Below are 27,004 nucleotides of genomic sequence, written 5' to 3'. Positions count from 1 at the left end.
CACATTTTAATAGCAACGTTTGTAGCATTACAAAAATAAAATATTTTCTGGTTTCACATGATCTATGTTTTATATGTTACAAATCAGAACATCAGATGGCATACACCAAAATACTCAATTCTATAGCAGCAAAGGATATCCAACACTGCTCTGATACTCAAGTAATGCCATCTAAAGAGCACTGGACATGCATAAGGCAACAACATAAAGTAAATGGAAATAAAACAGTAATAGGAAAAAGATCTTCAACACACTAGCAGCAAAAAAAATGTTTGCCTTTAGATGAGAATTCAGGGGTTGGAGAGACGGCTCAGAATATACTGCTCTTACAAAAGACCTGTGTTTAGTTCCCATCACCCATGTCAGGAGGCTCACAACCACCAGTTAACTCAGGCTCCAAGTGGTTTCTCTAGGCATTTGCACTTACGTTCACACTCCCAACCCCACACAATAAAAACAAAGAAATCTTTAAAAGTGATTTCAAAGAACATCTGGATAAGTAAAGCTTTCTATTTATCTATTTATTGTGGGTATGCACATGTGCCATACTACACACAGAGGTCAAAGGCATCAGTTCTTCTTCTAGCATGTAGGTTGTATCAGGAATTAAACCCAGATAGGCAGGCTTAGTGGAAAGGGCCTGTACCCACTGTGCCAGTTAGCCAAACACCACAAGCAAGTATCAAAGACAATCATATTCAAATCAAAATGAAGCCCTAGCTGTGGCACATTCTTACTCATTAATTTGTATCCTCTGGGGCTGGAGAGACGTCTCAACAGTTAAGAGCACTTGCTGCTCTTGCAGAAAAGGCAGGTTCGCTTCCCAGCCCACACTGAGGTTCACAGCCACCGTAACTCCAGTTCCAGGGGATCTACTGCATTCTTATGACCTCTGAAGGCAGCATGAGTACAGGTGTTCTCTGTCCCCCCCCCCCCATCTAAACAAAGCTTTCAACTGTATTTTCTAGTTAATTTATAGATGAATTTATTTTGTAGTGCTAAATTCCCTTATAGTATCGGCACATCCCATTTGGAAATTTTAAAAATATGAAAACTGTTTTGATACATAAGCACTAGGAATCTCTTTCTTTTTTTTTAAATGTTTATTTATTTATTATGTATACAATATTCTGTCTGTGTGTATGCCTACAGGCCAGAAGAGGGCACTAGACCTCATTCCAGATGGTTGTGAGCCACCACGTGGTTGCTGGGAATTGAACTCAGGACCTTTGGAAGAGCAGGCAATGCTCTTAACCACTGAGCCATCTCATCTCTCCAGCCCCAGGAATCTCTTTCTGATAAATTAAAAACCAGATGTGAATTTTGGTTCAGTTCCTATATTGTCCAAAGGGGTTCTCTCTGTCCTATACTGTCTAAAGCTAGATATCTTTTTTTTTTTTTTTGGTTTTTCGAGACAGGGTTTCTGTCTACAGAGAAACCCTGTAGCTTTGGAGCCTGTCCTGGAACTCCCTTTGTAGACCAGGCTGGCCTCGAACTCACAGAGATCCTCCTGCCTCTGCCTCCCAAGTGCTGGGATTAAAGGCGTGTGCCACCACCGCCCGGCTGCTAGATATCATTTTAAAGGCATGGGAACTGAAATAAAAAACTTAGTACAATCCTATGTCATATTTAGTAGTTTTTGAAGCTGATGCTCAAGGACTCGTGCCCATAACCCTAGCACAGGAGGGTAAGATGTTCAAAGATCCAAAGTTTAAGACGATCCTTATCTACAGAGCAAGATGGAGGCCAGCCTGGACAGCAGAAGATCTTGCTTCAAAAACAGATTGATAAAAAATGAAACAACAATAACAAAAACCCTCCCATGTAATAAAAATACCCAGGAAATTCAGAAAACAACCACGATCACATTAAGATAGTCAGTATCCAATGGCAAAGAGTGCCAATTTTAACAAGTTAGATTCAAAAGGATGATAGAATTATTATTTCAAATAATATGTACTCATTTTTATAAATCCCACTCTCCCACTGTACCCTTTGTGCTTATTCGAGGGGGTGGGAATCTAATTATAAATGAGTATATTTCAGTGTTTTAAATATATTTTCAGAGCTTTACAAAAATACAAAAAAAATTATTTTACTTAAATTCTTTTCATGTAGAGCGCACACCAATGTAACCTCTACCTGTACATAGCAGCACACCATACCTGCCAGAATGCCTGTACTTCCTCTCACCACACTGTCCCCATGCCCCATGCCCACATTTGTGATTAAACCCTGGGACTCACACATACAACCCAAGTGTTCTACCACTAAATTATATCTCCAGCCCTCATTCTAACTTGCTTAACAAGCTAATTCTGTCGACCTTTGAAATTTACATATGTGGAATAAAAGGCAGAGTTCAAAGAAAACAAAAATCAAGATTCAGCTTTATACATCATTGAATTTGGAATCCATGTTACAAACATGAGAAATATCAAGACGTTTTAACAGCTCAGTACCCAGAGTGCTGAACAATTCATGTATGATGCAAAGGAAAAGAATATAGGTCCTCCAAGAAAATTGTATTTATCCTTGATTTTTCTCAATAAGTTGGCAGATTGCCTAATAACAGGTGACGGGCATTGCACAATGAATTATCTTAATGTGAATAATTTAAGCCGAATTAACAAATAGATTATGTCTAAGGGTTCATATATGAGTATACACAGATATGTGCATTCACAATCAATCTCCTATAACATGAGATCTACTATCTTCTTTAGCCTTTCAGGCAAAAGGCAAACCTCTGGATATGTGTGCCCACTGACAGGTAAACACGCGTAGTAGTAACAAAAGAAGGAATGTTCCTTTTACATTCCTTCAGATCACGCTCATGAGCTCTACCTGAATAACAGGAATAACACTTACAGGGTTCACAGTGTTTAAGAATAATATTGCTGGGCGGTGGTGGCGTGCGCCTTTAATCCCAGCACTCAGGAGGCAGAGGCAGGTGGATCTCTGTGAGTTCGAAGCCAGCCTGGTCTACAAGAGCTAGTTCCAGGACAGGCTCCAAAGCTACAGAGAAACCCTGTCTCAAAAAACCAAAAACCAACCAACCAACTTAACAAACAAACAAAAACCCAGAGCTGTTTTCTTACCTTTACACACATAATGCAAAAGTAAAAGTTAAATATAAGGTTCCAAGATAAAGTTCAGTGTTTTTCAGGATGCATGTGGTTTAAACCTTTCTGCACTTTGTTATTAGTGATCTTAGGATTAATTACTAGTTATAATAAGTACTGTAAGCTTAGCATATATAACACTAACAAATTATTCTCAAATGTCCTTCCAGGGTTTAACTTTATCCAACATACTTCTTTAAAGCATGGTGAAGGATTTCTGATTTGTTCTAGCATTGCCCATTTAACCGTTGCTTGTCGGATGTTTCCATCATATTCTCGAGAACTCTGTGTGCCACTGGGAGTGCCTCTAGACCGTTCATATCCTGGTTCATTAAAGTAAGGCTCGGCTACTAATATAAGGGACTGGACAGAAACCAACACCTGAAGAAAAGAGGAAATTAAAAAATAGTTATTAAGAGACATTTTTGCTGCCAGTAAATTGCTATCCTGTTTGATCTTTAAGGAGTCCCTATTAGCATATTTCCACGTATATCTGGCATAAAATAAATAAATAAAATATTAGGGGCTGGAGATACAGCTCAGCAGTTAAATCTGCTCTTCTAAAGGACCCGAGTTTGATTTCTAGCATATATGTGCACATACATATACGTAGGCATAACATCCATATACATTATGGTAGTTGAGTCATGAATATCAGGGTAAGCTCAAAGACAACCAAGGCTACACAATAAATTCCAGGATGCCCTGGGTTAAGGTATGAGACCCTTGTCTTAAAAAATAAAATTAAAGCCGGGCGATGGTGGCGCACGCCTTTAATCCCAGCACTCGGGAGGCAGAGGCAGGCGGATCTCTGTGAGTTCAAGACCAGCCTGGTCTACAGAGCTAGTTCCAGGACAGGCTTCAAAGCCACAGAGAAACCCTGTCTCGAAAAACCAAAAATAAAAATAAAAATAAAATTAAAAAACCTACAAAATTAATCACACTAAGACCTCATGTAATATCTATTTACTCATTTATTTAAAGGAAGTATCTAACTATGTTGCGCTGGCTGGCCTAGAACTAGCTGGCTTTGAATTCACAAAAATCCCGCTGCCTCTGCCCACTGCCTTAAACAACATTTATGAATCTTCTGTTAAAATTGGCCTTACTCTTGTAGAACATTAAACCAGTCAAGCCCTACTAACAATACTCACAAAGAAAACCTGATAAGGGAACTTTAATTCTTATTTCAACAGAGGTTCGTAAAACATTACTATACACCCTCATTGGTAAGATAGATAGACTTATGCTTCTAAGACCACCTCCATGGCCCTCATATTTTTTTTTTATTTACTTTCGGTTTTTTGAGACAGGGTCTCACTATGTACTCCTGGCCGTCATGGAATACACTAAATAGATCAGGCTGGCCTCAAACTCAGAAATCTGTCTACCTCTGTCTCCTGCTGGGATTAAAGGTGTGTGCTACAATGCCTGGCTTCACACTTGTAAAAATTTCACATTAAATAAATAACACAGATAAAATAGACACCCAAAACACCTGACCCAGCAGTGGATATGGTTACAACTGATATGGAGTGTTATTACAGCCAGCATTAGCAACCAAGGGAAACAATAACACCTTAACCTGAGCAACTGGGAGATAAGATAAACACAGCTTAAAAAGTTTGGGCTGGAGAGATGGCTCCGTGGTTAAGAGCATTGCCTGCTCTTCCAAAGGTCCTGAGTTCAATTCCCAGCAACCACATGGTGGCTCACAACCATCTGTAAAGAGGCCTGGAGCCCTCTTCTGGCCTTCAGGCATATACACAGACAGACTATTGTATACATAATAAATAAATAAATATAAAAAAAGTTTATGAAATTAATTTAAACATATCAATGAAGGAGAACGATTTTCTTCTCAAATCTGATACTTCCCAGAGAGCCTTTTAGGTATGGTTAGTTCTACCATTTATTGTCTTTCAAATATATCTCTCCTCTCTCACATGAATAGGCTATATCACTAAATTTTCTACAAAAGGAGAGAAAATTAAGTCAAATTCTTATCACAAACCTATAATTTAAAATCTATTTTAAGAAAGTAATTTTCAGATGAGACACTGTGGCCCCAAATGTAAGTTCAAAAGTTCTTCCATCCAGGTGAGTGCTGCATGCCTTTAATTCCAGCACTGGAGGAGAGGGAGGCAGACCTTTGGAGTTTGAGGCCAGCCAGTGTGACCCAGTCTCAAAAAAAGACTGAAACTGAAAGCAAAACAAACTTTAAAAATACATAAATAAATAAAAGCTTCAAATTTTTAGTATATTCAGTTTCAAACAGGAAAGTCAACTAATAGAAATTTATTTTCACGTTTCTCATCTAACAGAAACTAAGATTAAGGAAAATAATCTTTTAGGATAGGTCAACTTTTAGTAGGCTTACCTGGTGATAATTTTTGGTTGTCTCTTTTTAAACACAAAACTGTATATTTGCATTCAAAGTATACTTTAACAATCATGACTAACTACTGTCTCTTAATTAACAAGCATTATAGTGAACATACACGCTTACCATGTGACCTGTGGCTAAGTCTAAATTATTATAAAATAATAACAACAAATGAGATCTACAGATTTTATGTGCTTAACTGACTTACAGAAATACAAGCTCTGAAGATTATTCAATCTTATATATCAAATGCTCTGAAAATAGGAGCTAAACTCTTAAATTTTATGAATTACAGGACATTACTTTTGATCATCAGGTAACTAAAAATTCTAACTATCACCACACTATAGCTGAAGAAGTGGGTAGTAACAACAGTGTATTGAATCTGATGCACAAGACAGGAGACATATATAGCTAAATCCCCTTAATACAGCACACTGTATTTTAAGAACCTTTGGAACAATTTGTTTTCAATAAGTCTAATGTTTGTTTTGTCCTAACTTCAGACTCTAAACTGTCCAAGAGACTACTATATTTGCTAGTTAGCATTTTCCGTCTTTTATCTTTCTACCATTTTCTATGTTTATTTTTGGTCACTAATTTCACCTGCAACACACACAGTTCTTAAGAGTGTAAGTAAATCTGTCAGAGAAACTTTGTTTACTTGCAAAAAGCTTGATGTCTGAGGATTCCACTTCTCTTCTGGCCTTCCATGCCACGTGTTTAGGATGCTTAAACAAACCTGAAGGGAGAAAGACATAAACAGAATCTAAAGGAGTGTTTGATAGCTAACTGTTCCAACTAGAAATAAAAAACACAATGCTCTCAAGTCAAAGTCTACCTAACTCTGTGAAAGCCTACTTCATCTTCAGGTGTGAAGAAAACCCATGTGGCATTACAATTTCTTCATAAGGAAAACTTGCAGTCTATACATCCATATCTGCATAAATAATATGTATCTTTTTTGTCATCTACATAGTTCAAGTGGGTCTTCAACTAGCTCTGTAGTAGATGTTTCTGATCCTCTTGCCTCTACTGCTCTAGCATGAGCATTACAGGGATACATCACCATACCCTGTTAATGCAGCACTGGGTATTAAACCAAGGCTTTGGGCACACTAAACAGGTTATGTAACCAACGGAACTATGTCACTAGTCCACCATAACAGGCATCTTAATGAAAACACAATACATTTTTTTTTTCTAAAACCCAAAAACTTCTGGTGCAATTTAAATTATTTGTATGTGTATGTGTGTGGACATGCATGTGGAGGTCAGGAACAACATGAAGAAGTCAGTTCTCTCCTTCCACTATGTGGGTTCAGGGAAAAAAACTTAGGTTGTTGGGATTAGCTGCAAGTACACCAAGTCACCTCACCAGCAACCATATGTATATAGGTACCACTGAAGCAAAGGGCACAAGATCAGTTGTGAGGATACCTGATGTGGGCCGTGGTGCTGGGAATCAAACAGAGGTCTTCTAGAATAGCAGTATGCCCCCCCCCCCCCACGACAGGGTTTCTCTGTGTAGCTTTGGCTGTTCTGGAGCTTGCTCTATAGACCAGGCTTCAGAAATCTACCTGTCTCTGCCACCCGTGTGTAAAGGTGTGTGTCACAATCACCTGCACAGTATCCCTCTAAACCACTGAATCATATTTCTACCGCCAACTGTTAACTTTAAAAAAAAAAAAGTTTTATTTTAAGATCTATGTGCATACACATGTGCAGGTGCCACAGAGGCCAGAATTGTCAGAATTTACATGTAGCTGGAATTTACAGGTGGTTGTTGAGTCACCTCTAAAACGACAGGGCTTCTCTGTGGCAGAGTGCTTACTCAGCATGCATGAGGCCCTCCATCTGACCCTGGACTAGTGACAAAAACTATATATTTGTGTAAGTCATTCAACAAAGACACTTAGAATGAATATTAAACATCAGGATACTGGTGTCTCAACCCCTCATCCACACCTACTCCATCCTATGGAATGAATTGTTTAGGTAAATTCTTCTTTATACATTATTTGTGACCTGGTATCTATCAAGAAAAGTTAACGCAGCTACTTCAGTTTCTGTTCCAGAAAACCTGTTCTTTGCTTTCTAAAGAATATAAATGGTGCCTCTGTTAAATTTTATGCAAAAAAATTAAAAAACTAGTTCCACTTTTATGATTTATTAACTGATAATGAGGATGAAAGAGTGACATATCACATGTTAAACTGGTTGAAAAAAAAGGGTAAAGAAAGTAAAACCTTGGAGACGTCTTTGATTAAAAGACTATTTTTAAGAATTTACTATTCTTGGCCAAGATCAAAACACTGATGACAACTTATGCTGGAGTGGATGTGGGGTAAAGGGTACACTCCTCCACTGTTGGTAGGAGTGCAAACTGGTACATCCCCTTTGGATATCAGTATGGTAATTTCTGAGAAAGTTAGTAAACAACCTACCTCAAGACCCAACAATACTACTTTTGGGTATATACCCAAAGGATGCTCAATCATGCCACAAGGACATGTGCTCAACTAAGTTCATACCAGCATTGTTTGTCATAGCCAGAACCTGGAAACCTAAATGACCCTTAACCGAAGAATGGATTTAAAAAAAAGTGGTACATTTACATAATGGAGCACTACACAGCAGAAAAAAATAACAACATCTTGAATTTTGCAGGAAAATGAAAGGAGCTAGAAGACATCATTTTGAATGAGGTAACCCAGACACAGAAAGACAAATATCACATGTACTCACTCATAAGGAGCTTTTAGACATAAACCAAAGAAAACCAGCCTACAATTCATCATCCCAGAGAACCTAGACAACAAAGAGGACCCTAAGAGAGACATACATGGATGTAATCTACATGGGAAGTAGAAAGAGACAAGACCTCCTGAGCAAATTGGGAGCATAAGGACCATGGGAAGGGCAGAAAGGAAGGGGAAAGGAAGGAAGGAAAGTGTAGAAAATCATATAGCTCAATAAAAACAATAAAAAAAATTCCTATTCTTTCTTGGAGGGAGATGGCGGTGGCTGAGAGAATTTCTCTGTGTAGCCTTGACTGTCCTGAACCTCACTCTGTAGACCAGGCTGGTCTTGAACTCAGAGATCTGTCTGCTTCTGCATAAATTTGCTATTCTTCCCACCAAGAAGTATCTGCTTATGCATGTGCCTAGTGCCCAGGGAGGTCAGATGATGGCATCAGGTCTTCTAGAAAGTGGAAGTGCTCCTAACTGTGAGCAACCTCCATAGCTCCTATACATTTCCTCTTAACTTCTTGTCCCCTCTGTGTGCTGTGATAACCATTAATGAATAAAAAAAGTGCCTTGGCTGGGCGGTGGTGGTGCACGCCTTTAATCCCAGCACTCGGGAGGCAGAGGCAGGCGGATCTCTGTGAGTTCGAGGCCAGCCTGGTCTACAGAGCTAGTTCCAGGACAGGCTCCAAAGCCACAGAGAAACCCTGTCTCGATAAACCAAAAAAAAAAAAAAAAAAAGTGCCTTGGCCTGATGATAGGGCAGAACTTAGGTAGGTGGGGAGGACTGGACTGAATGCTGGGAGAAAGAAGGGCAGAGTCAGGGAGATGCCATGGAGCCTCCACCGCCAGAGTAAGACATGCTGAAACTTTAGCAGGTAAGCTACAGCCACACGGTAATACATGGATTAATAGAAATGGGTTACATTAAGATGTAAGACTTAGAAAATAAGAAGATAGAGCTAATGGGCCAAGCAGTGATTTTAATTAATATAGTTTCTGTGTGATTATTTCAGGGCTACGCTAGCTGGGCAGCCAGGACGAACAAGTGGGCCCTCCCCCCAACATTTTTGTGGTATTTAAACCCACAAAACTCACCATGGGATTTACTACTAGAATTCTACTAAAATGTCCAAAATTATATTGAAAAGTGATAATTCTTTTGAAATTTAGGTTTATAGTCTTATGAAATGATTTCTGTTTTAAATAAAACTTTTTATTTTCAGAACTGAACCCAAAGCCATGACCATGGTAGGCAAACATGATCTATCACAGACCTACTGTTTTCCAGGCCCAGAAATAATTTTAAAATACACTTCTTTGTTAGATTTTTTAATAGTAAGAATGAACCATCCTATTGCTAATTAAAAAAAATGTGAAACTAAGTTTGAAAAATCAAGTTCTTAATTCTGTGTCCATGGACTGTAAGGGGGTTTAAGGTGGAAAGATGAAGTTGTGAACTGCAAAGAGGACAGTGGTGCTGTGCTCAGGCATTCATGAAAAGATGACCAGAACTGAAGATATAGAAGCAAAGGAATCTTCCAAACCAGACACTGGTTCTGCTGTACTATGAGCAGGATAGGTTCATGGAAGGTGTCAATTGTAGTGTTTCACCCTTTTCTGTCTATGCAAATAGAGGAAGCTAAGAATGAAGAAAAAAGGAAACCGACCAATTTTTGTTTGAATCACAAAAAAACCTTCAGATCAGTGTGGCCTTAGAAACAAAAGACCCAACTACCTTACCTTGCCATCATTGTAAAGGTTGGGATTGAAGCGTACGCTATGACCCCCAGTTGTTTCTAGGTTCACAAGAGGAGGTGAGCTAGGATAATCTTGAGGAAAATATACATCAAACTCAAAGCAGCCGTTTGCGTAGGGTGTGTCCGCTGGCCCAGTTATAAGAACCTGGTATGTACATAAACAGAGAGACTTGTGACAATCACCTTCATCATGACCTTAGCATTGCAAGACAGCCAGTGCACAAGCCTGGGCAAAGAGTGATAAAATAACCATAAACACAGTATTCAGAAAAGGTTTCTGATTAAGAATGGATTTTTATTAGCATCAAGAAAGTTTATCTGAATCTTACACTTCTTTTAAAATGTAAAGAGCTTTTTTCCTGAGAGTTTTAAGAGTTATAATCAACAACTGAACTCAAAGCATAAAGGCATTTATTTTCTCTGAATCAGATAAGAGAGAAAAAAATAGGAGTAGGAAAAAGGACTGCAATGTATTGAGACAAAAAACGGTGTAGAGAAAAACAGCAAGAGCCAGTCAGTAGTCAAGTATAACAACTACTGAGCTTCACCTGAGTCAGTCAACAGATGCAACACCTGCAGTGCAGAGCTACACGGAGGCCATAGGCAGTAACTAACTTGTTCTAGAGGTTCTAGGCTGGAAGTCTTATACATATAGCACAGTGCTCCACAGGGAAACACAAGTGTGAAGCTATAGTGTCTGTTATGCAGTAATGGCCAAACATGCATAGTCTATGACCTTCCTACAGAAAAATTATTCAGAAAAATCAAAGCTAAGAAAAACATCTCAAAAGAAGTCAACAAATCAGTAATTTTAGCTGTCTGAATTTAGCCTATGAATTAAATCATAAATGTAAAGATTTTTTCACTAAGAATCAAATATTTGGTTTTCCTTTTTTATTAACAAATATTTATTATGTATACAGTATTCTGCCTGCATGTATGCCGGCACACCCAGGAGAGGGCACCAGATCTCATTATAGAGGGTTGTGAGCCACCATGTGGTTGCTGGAAATACAACTAAGGACATCTGGAAGAACAGGCAGTGCTCTTAACGGCTGAGTCATCTTTCCAGCACCCTTTACTTTTTCTTAATACAGTTTTCGCTCAGACTTTATAATTAGACAGATCACAATGTTAAAACAGAAAAGTACAAGTTATGTTATATCGCTATGACCTTATTAATAAATAACTTAATGATATTCACAGATTTCTCATAGATGAAAGACCTTTTCTGATAAGCAGTCTATAAAACAAGAGTGTGGCACCTGAGAATACTTTATCCTCTTAACTCCTCAGCACTAAACCCTCTGACACTATGATTCAAAACTATGAGAGGTCACACACAAGAGAGGCGTCTCTTCTGGTATCTTCTTTGAGTCTTCACATGCTGTCTCACCTGCATATCCTGAACTTAAAACACGGCTCCTTTCCTGCCATCCTAAGTGGTCAGGAAAATTTACATTGAAATGTAAAATTCAGGCTACGTCTAATGCTTTCTTTCCATGAGTACTTGAGTAGCTGAGGAAGGCTTTCTACCTTCATGATGTCAAGTCGCTCCTCATCACAGCGTACAAAAACACTGGAAGACGATGATAGAGGCAGTGAGGTTGAAAGCGTCACCGCTTCCTGAGCCAGACGGCGGGCTCTGGCAGCACTGTTGGCATCATTAGCATTTTTCACCTGAGACATGTAGTGGTAATTTACTTTAAAACCCAATTTTCCATCATCATCTTCAGAAACCATCTCAAATGTATCTAAAAGGAGACAGAAAACCGAAGTAGATTACCAGTATGGAAAACAGTTGTTGTGATACAAACGTCACAAAGAAGCCTTGAATCTCTTCTTCCACCATAATGGAACTGCTAAAGAGTGCCACAGGGTAGGATGCAGTGCCACAGCACATCCCTAGCTTGCGTGAGATCTTGGGATCAAGTCCCAGCACTGCAGAAAAATGAAAGGAAAGTCCATTATCTTCATGCTCTGCAGAGCTCCACCTGTGCTTTTATTTGTGTAGATTGTTCTAGGGCAGCTCTTGGAGTTAGGATGAGAATGTTGTGTCTATACACACAGGGACCTCAAGTCAAAGATGGCAGAAGCTTTCATGTGTGTACAGAAAGTAGAAATCAGGTCACAATCATATTTTTAAACACACAAGAATAATTTTTGAGGCAGCATCTCAATATGACACAGGCTATCCTTAAAATCATAATTCTTCTGCCTCTGCCACCAGTGCAGTGGAATTATAAGTGAGTGCCACCATACCTAGCTCAAGTCTAGAAATCTCTCATTTACCTGCATACACTTAATCATCACTGCCAGAAGGGTGATGATGACATCGTAGTAGATGAGAAATTTCAACTTACCGAACTGCAACTTCTTCATGACAGCCACATATTTTTCTTCAAGTGATTTTAATACTGACAAAGGTTTGGGTTTCATAGCCACTTTCTTTGAGTATTCACCTAGTTTTTTTTCTGTAATTTAATATTTCAAGATAAATAACGTAAGTATAGGTTTTAAAAGGTTTTTATTAGCATACACAAATTATATATAACAATAGGTTTCATCCATGTATACAATAATGTATTCTGAGTCAGGTGTGGTGATGCACACCTTTAATCCCAGCGAAGTCAGGAGGCAGAGGCAGGCAGATCTCTGTGAGTTTGAGCCCAGCTTGGTCTACAAAGCTAGTTCCAGGACAGCCACAGCTGTTACATAGAGAAACCCTGTCTCAGAGAAAAAAAGAAAAAAAACAAAACAAAACAGTGTATTCTAATCATATTCCATTACTGTCTTGATCTCCTCCCACAAATACCTTTCCTCTTCTCAATCAGTCCCCACCCCTTCTTCTCTTTCTGTGTGACATTAAATTGAAAAACAATCCACTTCTACATTCAGGCTTTTATTACTAAATTTCTATCACATTTTTCAAAACCATCTTCCTATTTTATCACTTTGAGGAAATGGAATTACTTTTCTCTTTCCTAAACATAAAAATGGGCAAACCCACCAGGCGGTGGTGGCGCACGCCTTTAATCCCAGCACTCGGGAGGCAGAGGCAGGCGGATCTCTGTGAGTTCGAGGCCAGCCTGGTCTACAAGAGCTAGTTCCAGGACAGGCACCAAAGGCTACAGAGAAACCCTGTCTCGAAAAAAAAAAAAAACCAAACAAACAAAACAAAAAGAAAAACAAAAAGCAAAAAAAAAAAAAATGGGCAAACCCCTCATTAACTTTTAAACAGCACAAGTAAAGCAACAGACACAAAGTCACTGCTTTCTTCCAGGACTAACACATGGAACATGGAAGTTCTGCAACTTCACACATCTGGGGAATGAGAGATAAGTTGGGGTAGGGTGTACTTATGAGGCAGAGGGTGGCCTTGAACTTGTGTTAAGTACTAGGATTACAGGTGCCAGCACATGCAGCAACCTCAATTTACTACTTCCTAACAAAATGATGCTTTTCAATTCCATGACTTTCAATGAGAAGGAAATTAGCATGCATGTCTTTAAGTTACTACATTTAGTATTAGCATATGTAGTAGAGATAAATTTTTATTTTGTTTTTTTTTTGGGTTGTTTTTTTTTTATTTTTGAGACAAGGTCACATTATACACCCCTGGTTAGCCCAGAACTTACTACCAGCTAGCCTCAAACTCAGAGAGATCCATGGGATTAAAGACATGTGCCACCACACCTGGCACTGAGAAGATAGTCTTAACTAAACTGACAAAGAACAAAATCTAACATAGAGTGAACTTGTAAGTTCAAGAACTTACTTGAAAATGGGGAAAAATACATTCTGACATGCTAGATAAAACATGGCTTGTATAAACGGGGTAAAAAAAAAAAAATCGCATAAGACACTACTGGCCTTGATTGGCTTGCCGCAGACTGGTGGTGGCTGCATGGACGATCTCAGCAGTCCTCTGGATATCTGGGACCAGAAGAGTAAGTCCTTCTGGTTCTTGATCAGGTGCATCTGGTTTGACTCCTGTTTTAACATTTTCCCTTTTAGATCTGTTTAAAAAAAAAAAATGAAAGAAAAGCATGGAAAGAAATGCAGGCAAATTAAGTTTTAGAACTGCAAATAAACAAACAAACAAATAAATAAAATACTTTAATTCAGTAACAGTGGTTAAAAATGACAGAGTATATGTTACGCTTGTCACATGTGGTAAGTAAGAAGCTCAAGTCACATTCATTACTGCTTCTAAAGCCATAGATTAATCCCTAGAATAACAAACAAAGTTATGGGTAGACTGTTCCTGCCTAGTTAAAAGACAAAAAAAATAAGCATGACATAATTATCAAGGTAAACAACCAAATAAACATTTAATTTTAAGTACCCAGAGGTTAAAAAAAGAAAAACACTTCTACTCTTGTAAATCAGTAAACTCTTGTCTTACAAAACTTTGGAATCAAAAACTTCTTGGCAATTTAAAAATACTACCTGTATTTCACTGAATATGCTAATTTCTGAGAACAAAAGAATTTAGTATTTCAAAAATGGGTCTCTTACAAGATACAATAAACAGCTGCTACACACCTCTAATACCATGTGTTATAACACTTCAAAGCATCAGTCTACTACTTCTTTTCAGGCCCCCAAATTATCAAATTATCACAATAGCATGTGTCACAGCAAGATTTCAGTATAAGATTCACTAAAATCACAACTAAGTATTTCTTTTTCTTCTATTGCAACTCTTGACAAATAATATTCACTTAATAAATAACTTTATTATTTAGATCTTCAAAACAAATTATCATTGTTAATGAAGTATAGGTTTCAAAATAAACAACATAGACAAAGATATATGAAATCTTTCTAAGGCACAATCTAAACTCTATAGCACTTATTTTTCTATATGAATACCTACCAAGAAAAAGACTTTACCATTATATTAAAATATTTCAGAAAGAAGGCATGGAGCTATAGAGAAGTTTTGTTGTTGTTGTTTTGAGATAGGGTTTCTCTGTGTAGCTCTGACTGTCCTGGAACTCGCTCTGTAGACCAAGCTGGCCTCCTCCCTAGTGCTGGGATTAAAAGTATGTGCCTGGCTGAGAATCAATTTTTAAAATCAGCAGAAGGTTGAAGAATCTAACAAAATAGTATGCTATCTACACACAAAAAAATGAACCTTATCACACAGAGAAATTTGCTCAAAAGTAACTCCTTGCTTAACTATAGGGAGACAGTAAGTAGCAAACAAGCCACTCATGAGGTAAACAGCAGCAAAAAACTATAGCATTAAGGTTTATGCTCTGTATTTGGTTCCAATGTGTCAAAACCACCAGTATCCACAATTAGTTTAAATAACGTTATCTACTATCTTTCACCTGGCAGGACGACCTAACTGAAAAGGTACAATGTGTCATTGGATCATTGTCCTTACCTTCCCTCTGATTTAAGAAGTCACAGAAAAGAAATGGTTTCCTTTGCCACCCAGAAAACAACTCAGCATGTTTTGGTACAGTATACCACTTCAGCACTAGCCTCAATGTGTGTACGTGTATATAAACATTTGTGTTTACCTATAAGCAGAGAATATGCACTGTTTTAAAGCTAAAATATCAGATAATTTTACTTTGAGAGTCAACCAAGACTGGCCACTTCTTAATGAAGAAATGATTCTTGTAGAAAAGCTCAAATAGGCTGCCAACAGTACCTACCTAAAGTCACACCCAATTTCAAATGCTGAGGATCAAGAACAGTACAGAGGTTCATTACAATAGCCACTCTTGATTTACAAGGATTTTTCCCTCCCCAATTATAAGCGTCATTAATGTTAGAAAATAGTAAACTACTAGGACACTGGATTATAATAAGGAAGGAATCAGGAAGTTATTTGAGAAAACATTCATGTTTGCAGTAAAAATTAAATGATGCCCTTAAGCCTCAAGCTATTGTACTCTCAGAAAAGATTTTAAGCTACTGTATCTCACCATGCTAAGAAGATATGAAAACCAAGTTCTTTTGTTTATTTCTACAGAAGTGTATTTTCTTTTTAGGGAAACAAAGCCTTCAGTGTGGATGCAATTAAGTGCTTTATTGTATTTACCAGTGTGACATAAAAGTTATACTGGGGAAATCACTCGTTTTTAATTTGCATTCCTGAGTATGGACAACAATTTTATAATTGTAAGTTTTGTTTGTTTGTTTCAAGATAGAGTTTCTCAGTAACTATGGAGCCAGACCTGGAACTGGCTCTGTAGACCATGCTGACCTTGAACTACAGAGATCCATCTGCCTCTGCCTCCCAAGTGCTAGGATTTGAGGCATGTGCCACCACTGCCTGGCTTAATCGCAATTTTTAAAGGAAGATTACTGACAGGCTATTGTAAGAGTATTAGCAAAATAGTAAGTTTTATGTTTTTTAAACCAAAATTAAGTTTTTAAGCAGTTCAAGAATCCAGAAATTTAATAAAATTTACACCAAGTTCATAAAAACAATTATTTCACATTGAAGATAAAATGGTAGAATCACAAAGCATGTTTTCAAGTAAGTTTTACTTCGACAGTTTCTTTGTCAAAAACTTAAAAAAAAAAAAAAGACTCCAAATGGTGATTGGATTTTCACATAGAGGATGGATAAGCACTGCCTGCCTATCAGCAACTGTAGCCACTAATGTCTAATAGAAGTCCTTGTCTACAAAAGCTGCAGGTTACTGTCAACCCATTATGTAGGCCCAGCTCAGGAAAAAAGGCCATACCTTAGCTCACATCCTGAAGTCTGTGTGAAAAGCTATTTGGGTTCAAGGCACCTAGCTGGAAGAAGGCCTCTGAGACTGACAATGGATCCAACATGGTAAGAGCAATCAGCGACGGCCGCTACCATGGCATCCGCTGCTCTGTGCATACGTTGAATCTGGTTGTGATCACTGCCCTGAAGAAATACGAGGAAGCAACTGAGGTTTCTACTATCACAATGTGCACATTTTCCTCTATGCTGTGAATTCCAACTGAAAAGCTAATAAAGTGAAGTTTGGCTCTGTAGATAAAATCTGAGCTAGGATGTGAGCAAAATGGGCAAACCTGTCTCAAAACAAAAAGATTTAAGGAACAGAAATAAAACCAAAAAATTTCTGGGGCTAGTAAGATGGCTCAGTTGGTAAAGGTACTAGTTTGGGCCTGAAAGCCTGAGTTGCACGTGGGGATTCACAAGGTGGAAGGAAAGAAATGAACTAACTCTATCCAGCAAATCACCTTGACTGCTATGTTTACCATGGCACATGGATACTCACAAACAAACACAAAATAAACAAAAGTGTTATATATATATTTAAAAAACTCCAGACCTCAACATGATCATATTAATGGCTTCTACTAGTATCACTGCCAAAATCAAGTCAGATATTACTCCACTATACTGTATCAGAATTATGTGACTTTATAATTCAGAAATAAAACATACTTAAAACAGCTATTTTCTTAGTAGTGCAAAAAGAAAACAAACTCATTTTTAATTCCCTAACTTCTGTTTCTAAGATGAAAGTCCCACAAAGTGAAATAAGCATTTAAAAGCACAGCCGCGTGAAGGAGCTGTCTCAAAGGTTCAGGACTACTGGAAACTAGCACCAACATTAAGCCCTGAAAAAATAACTACACTTCTTTCCTTAGCTGTAAAGCCCTTTGCCAGAATTACAGTTTAAAGAAAATTAAGGTCAAAAGTAAATAAGACGTTCATTAAAAAAAAAATTACCGTAGATAACTATTTGCTTCCAGCATCTCCAGAAAGTATCAAAGTAATTGATAAGACATGCCTACAAGTAAGGAAAGGACCTCTGTGAGACATGTCCCATGATTAAGTTAAAGCTTACGTTTTATTAAAATTTCTTTTTAGTTTTACTTAAACTCTCTCTAACTTAAAGAGCCAGCTGAATTTTTAATGATTTAAATGAAGGGGTAGGGTGGGCAGACAAGCAACCAGGCCTTGGGAAGAATAAATAAGTGCCACTGGAAAGCACAAGGATCCGTTTTAGGTCCAATATATTAGGTTCTGAATATCACCAGACACAGTAATGGTATTGTGTACGTGCAAATGGAGGTGACACAAATACATTGTCAAAAGTTTACCAAGGGACAACACAATTTAACCTAAAAGAAAGAGTGGGGTTTGGGATTAGTGCAGTGGCAGCAAGGATTCAGTCCTCAGCTGGGGTGGGAGGATGGGGAGATAAACACCAGCTTCACTGTTTATAACAGCAACTAAAAAGTTTATGACTGCCAGGGAGATCTCTGTGAGTTCCGGGCCAGCCTGGTACACATAGCGAGTTCCACGTCAGTGAGAACTACACAGTTTTAAAAACAACAACAACAACAAAAACAAACAACTGTTGACAGACGAACCTGCCTAATGTTGTTTTAAAAAGGAATGAATAAAGATATGGCTTTGCAGTGGGATTGCATTCTAAGTCACTTACAAGTCCATCGAGGTGAGTTTGTTAAGGAGAAAGGACATATATGTTGTGGTCTTAGGTCCAAAATTTTGCTATGCTGTGTTAAAGCTGGTTAGGAATTCCTGGGGGGTGGGGGGGGAGGTCCAGCAAAGAGATGGTGATGGGTTGGGCTAGAGTGGTATTTGAGATGGAAAATCATGTTGGAATTAAAACATTTTTTGTGTTTAAAACCATATATGTATGTGCACAACAACCAGCAAGTATCCAGCTCCAGACTGGTGTCTAACAACTCATCTCTTTCTCTTAAAAGAAAAAAATTAAAAAAACCTTACTTTTTTGAAGTAAAAAAAAAAGATATGGCATTGTCTAATGCTTCTTGATTAAGGAATCAGGACTTTTATGTTGCAAGCATAAGAGGCAGAGGCACAAGAAGCTAGGATAGTTTTCTCAAAAGAAACAAGCAAGAGTTGGGGAAAGAAAAGCTTTGACTGAACTTTTATAAGGTCAATGTTAAGGGAGCTTAAAGTAAGAGAATCAGATTTTTTTGTTTTGTTTTGAATAGAACAGGTCAAATAATAAACTTCAGTTGATTTAAAAAAAAAGGGGGGGGGGAGCCCAGCAGTGGTGGTGCAAGCCTTTAATGCCAGTACTCGGGAGGCAGAGGCAGGCAGATCTCTGTTGAGTTCGAGGCCAGCCTGGTCTACAAGAGCTAGTTCCAGGACAGGCTCCAAAACTACAGAGAAACCCTGTCTCAAAAAACCAAAAGGAATGGGATATCTCTGCCCGCTACCTCCCCCCATCCCCTCGCCCACACATAGTTTCTTTGTGTAACCCTGGCTATCCTGGAACTAGTTCTGTAGAGCAGAATAGCCTCAAACTCACAGAAACCCACCAGTCTCTGCCTGACTCTGCTGAGATTCAGGCATGCACCACCAGCACCCAGTATTTTTATCAACATTTTACTTGAGTATGATGGATTTCTTCTCACAAAGGCCCTATGAGATTGCTAAGAAAAGTGGAAATTAAGAATGCTCACTTGAGGATTGTCAAAGAAAAGTTTTACATTCGAAGCACCTTACACTGAATGTCATGTGTATTCTACTCTTACAGCAATTAAGCCTAATTCTGATTAGCAGCAAGTATCTCTCTCAAGTTTTTGGTGAAACCATGAAATGCTGAATACTGCAGAATATGATTATTTAGCTCCTATAGTCCAATAGTTAATATTTGCACAAATACTGCTCCTGCCTCTGAAAAGTGAGAAAAAGTTCACGTCTACTCAAAGGGGAACCAAAGGACTACAGCTACACTTTGACTCCACTGTGAGATTACACAGGCTGTAGGGACCAGCAGAAAATGAATCCCAGGCTACCGGGTAGAAAACAAAGGGGTTCAAATATGTTCACAGTATAAGTATTTTGTAGGTAACAAAATGACCTTTACACTAGACACTCATATTTCTATTCAAGTGGAAATATTATGTACATAAAGCACAATAACTACCTTATCTACACTCCAAATCCTTTCCTTAATGAACAGATTATCTTCTTTTTGAGCGGTAGTGGTGAGGTGGTGGAATCCATCACTCTGTTGCTAATGCTGTCCTCGCACTTGCAACCGCCCCCCCCCCCCCGTCTTGGACTCCCAAGCAGTTAGGAGAAATGCATCATAACATATGGCTCTCTTTTTTTTAAGATTTTTATTTATTTTATGTGTGAGTGACTTTTGCCATATGTATGTACACTATATTTGTGTCTGGTGCTCACAGAAGCCAGAGAACAGTGTCAAATCTCCCAGAATTAGAGTTACTGGTGGTTGAGTCATCATGTGTGTGAATCTTCGCTCTGTAAGAGCAGTAAATGTTCTTAACAATTGGGCTAGTTCTCCAGCCCCAAAATATTAAGTCTTAAAAATATGGTTTGGTACTCTACTAATTAAAAGTTATAACTAGAGAAACTAAGAGAAAAACTGTAATAATCTGTATTATTTCATGTGTCTTCAAAGATTATCAATAGAATAGGGGCTTTTCTCTTTTTTACAGCTTTTTATTTATTGTGTATGTCTGTGTATATGATGTAAACATAAGTGAAGTCACAGACATGGAGTCTTCTCTCTGGCATAGAGATGTTTTATAAATTAATTCTTGGGTTTCTCTTCAGATATTATACATTTTTTAATTGTAAAAATAATTTTAAATTCATTACTTACATTTAAATTATTTTTCTACACTATAAATATCTGGTCCAAAATCCAGTGTTCCCCATCACTACTGTTTTGATTTGGTATGATAACAAACCTAACAGGTCTTTAGAGGCTAAGTTTAATTTAGTGAATACATTGATTACAGTATTAGGAGTAAAAAAATTTGATTGTAGCACTCCAAGTCACAATTTTTATGGACCTTCCTATCTGTAAAAGATGGCAAGCTGAATTCCAAAGAGTTCCTGACAGCTCTGACAATCTAGATAACAGAAAGAAGCTACTTATCTGTGATGTGCCTAGAAATATATTATAAACTAAAAGCAATAGATTCAAATTTGGTATTAAAACTGCTTGAGATATAGCACAACACATTATCATGTACACTGATTTTGTTTTGAAGCCAGTGATCTTAAGGAATGAGCCATCCCTCCACCCCCTATTCTGTCTAAGAAAAAAAGAGAACTAATGTAATGCAATTTGATTTAAAAAGAAAAAAACCCAAAATTGCCATTTCACATAAAACTTTATTACTGAGGTAGAAATTAAGAGGGGTGTCAGGGAGAGGGAAGATGGTGGGGCAGACCAGAGTGAAGACAGGCTTTCCTAATAGCCTGAGAGACCAGATTTAGTTTCAGTTCACTAGAATGGGACAGACAGAGCTAAACAGACAATACTCAGAAAAATCACAGCTTTTAGGGACAACAGATCAGCAGGAATGCCATAGCTTTCTGCTGACTCAGCAGTCCCCCAAAGTCCCTTTGCTGGCTCAGCAGATGCCACCCCTCAGGGCCCACCAGCCTTTTGCTAGCTAAAGATAGCTTTCCCTACCCTACCACCAGAAAGTCCCTAACCACTATACCTCCCAAACAGCCCCCCAGACTAATCTTTCCTTTTTTGTTTGTTTTTGAGACAGGGTCTCATTCTATAATCCGACACAGCCCAAAACTTCTATGATAATGCTGGAATTACATACATGTACCACCATACCATCGTCAAGCAATTTTAAAACTGTAGATCTTACATAAGAAGTTAGAGCTGACCCATGCATGGTGTCAAATGCCTTTAATGCCAAGGTTAGTCTAGTTTAAACAGCAAGTCCCAGGTGGGTCAGAGTTACAGAGTAAGGTCCTATCTCTAAAGTTGCACCAGCAGTTACTACATTGTACTGTGGCAAATGAATGTATACTAGGCCATCCCAATCACGAAGCCTGGCTTGTACACAAGAAACTGACAAACAATGGACTGAAGCAGATGTGATACACTAATCAAAATTAACTTAAAAGAAAAAAAGGAAAGTACCAATTAACAGTTACAGAAATTCATGCTCATGAAATTCTTTATGATCCCTTATGATTAGTATGAAATTCAGGATAGTGGCCCTGGACTTATGCAGCAATAAACATGTAATTTCAAGTTTCATACAACCACTCAGACCCAACGTGCATCTTTGTTATTTCTGATCTCTTTCACTTCTATGGAGACCTGTCCCAATTTCACTATTTACATTTTAAGCCAAATGTCCTGAATACAAAATGTATTTCTACCAATGAACTAACTTTATATCAAGTCCATAATATATCAGCAGGAATGCAACTGAACACCACATTTCTTAGTCACAATTCTCAGGGAACAATTGCTGTGAGGAAAAGCTCTTTCGTGGCCTTATTTCACCTCCTATTTCAACTATTCCACTATATTTGGAGATCACTTATTTAACACAAATCACATTAGATCACTACTGAGGTTTTTTTTATTACATTTTATTTGAGGGGGCATACACCTGCCTTGGCACATGTGTGAAGGACAGGGACAACCTTCATGAGTTGGTTATCTCCTTCCACCATGTGGGGCATGCTTGGAATCATACTCAGGTCAGCAGCACTATTAAGTGCCTTTACTTGCTGGGGTCACTTTGCCAACTCTCATCAACTATTTTTAAAGATAAGTAATCTGTGACCCTTCATCATCTAGCCTCGATTCTGTCTAGCTTTGTCTGTCATCTACATTTAATGGCACATCAAGCTTCCCTAGGTTCCTAGCATATGAAATGATTTCTTTCAGCACTTAACATTTTTTTTTAACATAGTCTGGAACACAGACACCCTCTAATCTTTATTTACCTAATCCAAAACTTTTTGTTTTGAGGGTGTGTGGTTATGATGTTGAATCTTGCACATGTATGTAACTACCAACATCAAATCAAAGGTCTTCAAAATGAAGACAATTTTTAAAAAGATGATTAACGATAAATACAATAAGCCTGGGAGGGGGTGCTCTTTTTATGTTTGGTAAAAAGACAAAATACACTTATTTTTAATAAAAAAAAAGAAAAGGCAGTGTAAGTCTTATGTTGGTAGACTAAAAAGGTATGGATTTTACTTTCTGTGAAACTGAAACTGAACTTTGTATCAAATCTTCAATGAGAAGCAGAGATGGAACAACAACACTAGGCCTTGACTGCCTTCTCTAACAGGACAAATACCTAACAGAAACCAATGGGATCCCAACCAAGCAAATTCACTTTACAAGTCTTGACACAAAACACCCCAGCAAAGGGGGTTAATTAAGACTAGTCACTGCATAGGTCTTTATGGATATAAACTAACAAAAGAAATAAGCTCTGTGGATAGTTACTGTGGTTTCACATGTGTGCTTGTTCTTAAATTGAGTCTTACATCTGAAATATGTGTTTTCTAGTTGTATCACGTTTCCAGAAAATTAACTGAAAAACAAATTCAGTTACTATTTATCTGAAATTAAAGTTTTCTAGTGAAATAATACATTTGCAGAAGCAAAAATCCATTATTAAATTATATAATGATTGCTGAATGGACAGGGTTAAGAAAAGCAAAATAAGCAATGGGAAATCTACCTACCATACACTGCAAAAAACTTACTCCTTATAATTCCTTATTTCTTATAATTCCTTGTCATAGGTCCTGTACAGGATTGACCAGGGCTATAGAGAATAGGGATATACACAGTTTAAAGAAAGATACTTTTGAAGGATATTTTGAACCCAAAGAAATCAGCCTGCCTCTGCCTCCTTGAGTCCAGAGATTAAAAGCATGTAGCACCACCTGGCCCAGAGTATGCATTTTTACTGCTTAGTTATAAGCAAATATAGTTATCCCAAACACAAAATAAAGCAGAGAAATACAAGGCATATCTCCATCTTGGTATGTAACAGACATATTGTTAAGAGCAACATGTTTGGAGTACAGGAGCAAAAGACACTAACTGTAGTGCATGGACAAAATTTTCAATTAAGGACACCACTTGAACTGAACAATTTGATGTTTTAGGTTGACTAGTGGCAACACTGTTTTGTTTTGTTTTTGGAGACAGGGTTTGTAACATGAACGGGGGCCTGCTTGTTGTTGGGGTTTTTGTCCCGCCCAGTACCCCACAACTGTTTAGCCCAAAAGAAAATCACACATAGGTCTCCATAAATTATAAGATGATTGGCCCATAAGCTCTAGCCTCTCACTGACTAACTCTCACATCTTGATTAACCCATTTTTCTGATCTATGTTAGCCATGTGGCTCAGTACCTTTTTCAGTGGGGCAGATCACATCCTGCTGCTTCAGTGGTCTGGGCAGGAGTGGGAGGAATCAGCTTCCTCCTTCCCAGAATTCTCCTGTTCTCACTGTATCATTTCTACTTCCTGTCTGGTTTTCCTGCCTATACTTCCTGCCTGGCCAATCAGCATTTATTTAAAACATGATTGACAGAATACTGACAATTCTCCTGCACCAGGGTTTCTCTGTATAATAGACCTGGCTGTCCTGGAACTACCTCCTGTAGACTGGGCTGGCCTTGAAATCACAGAGATCCACCTGTCTCTGACTCCCAAGTACTGGTGTAAAAGGCGTGCACCACCACAGCCTGGCACAACATACTATTTGAACAGAACTATGCTGGCTTCCTAGACCTCAATCAGAAAGACTGGAAACAAAAGGGAGGACAGAGCAGAATGCAACCAAACACAATATTATTTTCTTCTATACAACAGAAAATTATCAATGAAAGTGGACTTTTACAACCTAATTTCCTAATAATAGAGTAGCATGAGCCTTATCTTTAACAACAACAAAAACAGAAACGAAAAGTCTCTTTACGTTGCCCAGGTTTGTTTCAAGTCATTTTTCTGCTTTGGGCTCCCGAGTAACTACAGACCACATGCTACCACTCCTGATATAAACTATACCTTTATGTGTATTTACCAAGTAATCTAATTTTTTCCAGTATATGATCCTTGCCCAAATGGCAGAAGAGTTAGTACACTGGGCCAAAACAGAACTATTCTTTTAACGAACAACTCAGTGGCATTATTTAAACCTGTAACGTCTAAATTGTAGATTCTTGCAAAACAACCAAGAACAAAGGAAATATAGTACAAAGATGAGAAAGAACATTCATTGACTTGGAAATCTACTGACACACACAAATTTCCCATCAATAATATAAATGCCTTAAAAACCATCTTTGAAGGTCATCTCTAAGGAAAACTGACTCTGTGAAAAGAAAGGTTTTATAGATTATATATATTTTTTCATAACAGAACTCATTGTCTTCAAGGATAAACTTTGACCAAAAGTGAACTAAAAATACCACTGTTCGATAAGCAATTAGCTTCACTGTAACTTTAACAAATAATGACTGATCTTCTAACTTCAAAGAAAGGTTATGACATAAATATAAAATGAATCTAAATGATGAAATATATAAATACACACATTGAACACTAAGATTCTACCTTACAGGTTTTATATAAACTTCAAAATTAAATGTATGAGATTATTATAACAAAATAACCTAAACAGCTACCAATAACTAGGCAAAGTAGAACATAGTATCTTTAATGTGGAATTAGAAATAAGAACAATGCCATTGGAGTGTATTCAATGACACTTAAAGGTGTCTCTGACATCAGTGCTGAGGGAAATTATCATCTTTTGTACAATGAACACACTGTGGTACATTTAGTAAAGCTCATTGCCTATACCTATAATATCATTCATGGGGACATGTAATAAGTTGTAGTGATAAAGGGACATTGGTATAAGACATGGATGGATACGTTTTCTTTATGTTGATATAGTGCTTTTGTGCTATTTGTGTATGTGTGTATGTGAAAGTATAAACAGTATGTCTCAATAAAGAAGAAAAGCTAAAAACATCTATAGAACTCTTTTAAATGCTATTTATAAGCAAGGTCAAGAGAAACAAAGTGCTGTACCTTAAGCGGTTGGTGTAGGTATCAACACAGGTCTTCATTTTGGCCAATAATGTACCAACAGAAGTCTGACATTCTGAATGCTCTTCTTCTTCCTCACCATTCTCTGTAGAAAGAGGCAACAACAGCGGCACCATAGATGTGCAAGAAGCAATGGCCCGGAGCAATTCTAGCAGAGCCCGGTACAGTGGCACATGTCTTGCCATGTCCAGAACTAAGGGAGAAAAAGGAGAAAGCAGACAGTGAGGACACATGCCATATAAACAGCACCAACAGCAATACTGTCCTGACCCAGCAACACATGTTTATGAGACACTACTGTACTTCCAGAAAATGAGGAAGATATGGAATGGGGAGAGACACACAAGTATGGAGGTAATTACTATTTTGTTATGTTACATACACAGAGATTAAGTAGTCCAGATATTATAGCAGTACGGCATGAGAAAAATTACAGTTAAAGTTGAAGCAATGAACTTATAGTATGTCTGCAACTATCAAAAGACTACAACTGATTAAAAGTTTGTCAGCAAATGAACATTCTAGTTAGCAAAAAGCATTTAAAGTTACTATTTACAAATCAAATGAATTTTCTTATCCTTTCATTTGTTTGTTTGTTTGTTTTGTTTTCAAGACAGGGTTTCTTGTACAGTCCTGGCTGTCCTAGTACTAGCTCTGTAGACCAGGCTGGCCCTGAACTCACAGAGCTCTGCCTGCCTCTGTCTCCCAAGTGTTGGGATTAAATATGTGTGCCAACACTGCCCAGGGAACTTTTTTTTTTTCTTAAAATCTGAAGTACTAAGGAATAGAATTTTTTTACTTCTAAGACTTTTCTTAAGTTGGTAAATAGGAAGTGGACCAATCTGGCTAGAATTTACTTCTATGTTTCATGGGAGGGTAACTTTTTTCCAACACTAATTACTGAACAGCCATTCTATAAGCATTTTTAAAAAACATAATGCTATGAATTGGCTTTTTGGGAGCCTAGCCTGCTCACCTTCCTAGACCTGGATGGAGGGGGGAAAACCTTAAACTTCCCACAGGGCAGGGAACCCTGACTGCTCTTCGGACTGGAGACGGAGGGGGAAAGGAGTGGGGGGGGGAGCGGGAGAGGAGTTGGGGGAGGGAGAGGGAAATGGGAG

The 27,004-nt window shown here is 38.0% G+C and overlaps 1 protein-coding gene across 14 annotated transcripts in view; it reads right to left on the bottom strand.

Moving 5' to 3' along the window:
- Positions 1–27,004, bottom strand: part of Birc6 (baculoviral IAP repeat containing 6) — a 189,582-nt gene that overhangs the window by 5,798 nt on the left and 156,780 nt on the right. For 13 of the 14 annotated variants that reach the window (XM_075955200.1, XM_075955189.1, XM_075955188.1 and 10 more), the window contains 7 exons: positions 25,866–26,076; positions 13,892–14,037; positions 12,382–12,492; positions 11,555–11,772; positions 10,002–10,163; positions 6,176–6,253; positions 3,318–3,506 (listed from right to left, as the gene is read on the bottom strand). In XM_075955200.1, the coding sequence (XP_075811315.1) occupies positions 3,318–3,506; positions 6,176–6,253; positions 10,002–10,163; positions 11,555–11,772; positions 12,382–12,492; positions 13,892–14,037; positions 25,866–26,076 (1,115 nt within the window). Of the gene's footprint in view, positions 1–3,317; positions 3,507–6,175; positions 6,254–10,001; positions 10,164–11,554; positions 11,773–12,381; positions 12,493–13,891; positions 14,038–16,740; positions 16,908–25,865; positions 26,077–27,004 lie in introns of those variants that run through there. The other variant, XM_075955201.1, reaches the window with a different exon arrangement.

The sequence above is a fragment of the Microtus pennsylvanicus genome, chromosome 21, assembly GCF_037038515.1.
Source record: "Microtus pennsylvanicus isolate mMicPen1 chromosome 21, mMicPen1.hap1, whole genome shotgun sequence".
In the NCBI taxonomy this organism is placed as follows: domain Eukaryota; kingdom Metazoa; phylum Chordata; class Mammalia; order Rodentia; family Cricetidae; genus Microtus; species Microtus pennsylvanicus.
Note: the sequence above shows the minus strand (reverse complement) of the source record. Positions and strands in the feature narration are given on the sequence as shown.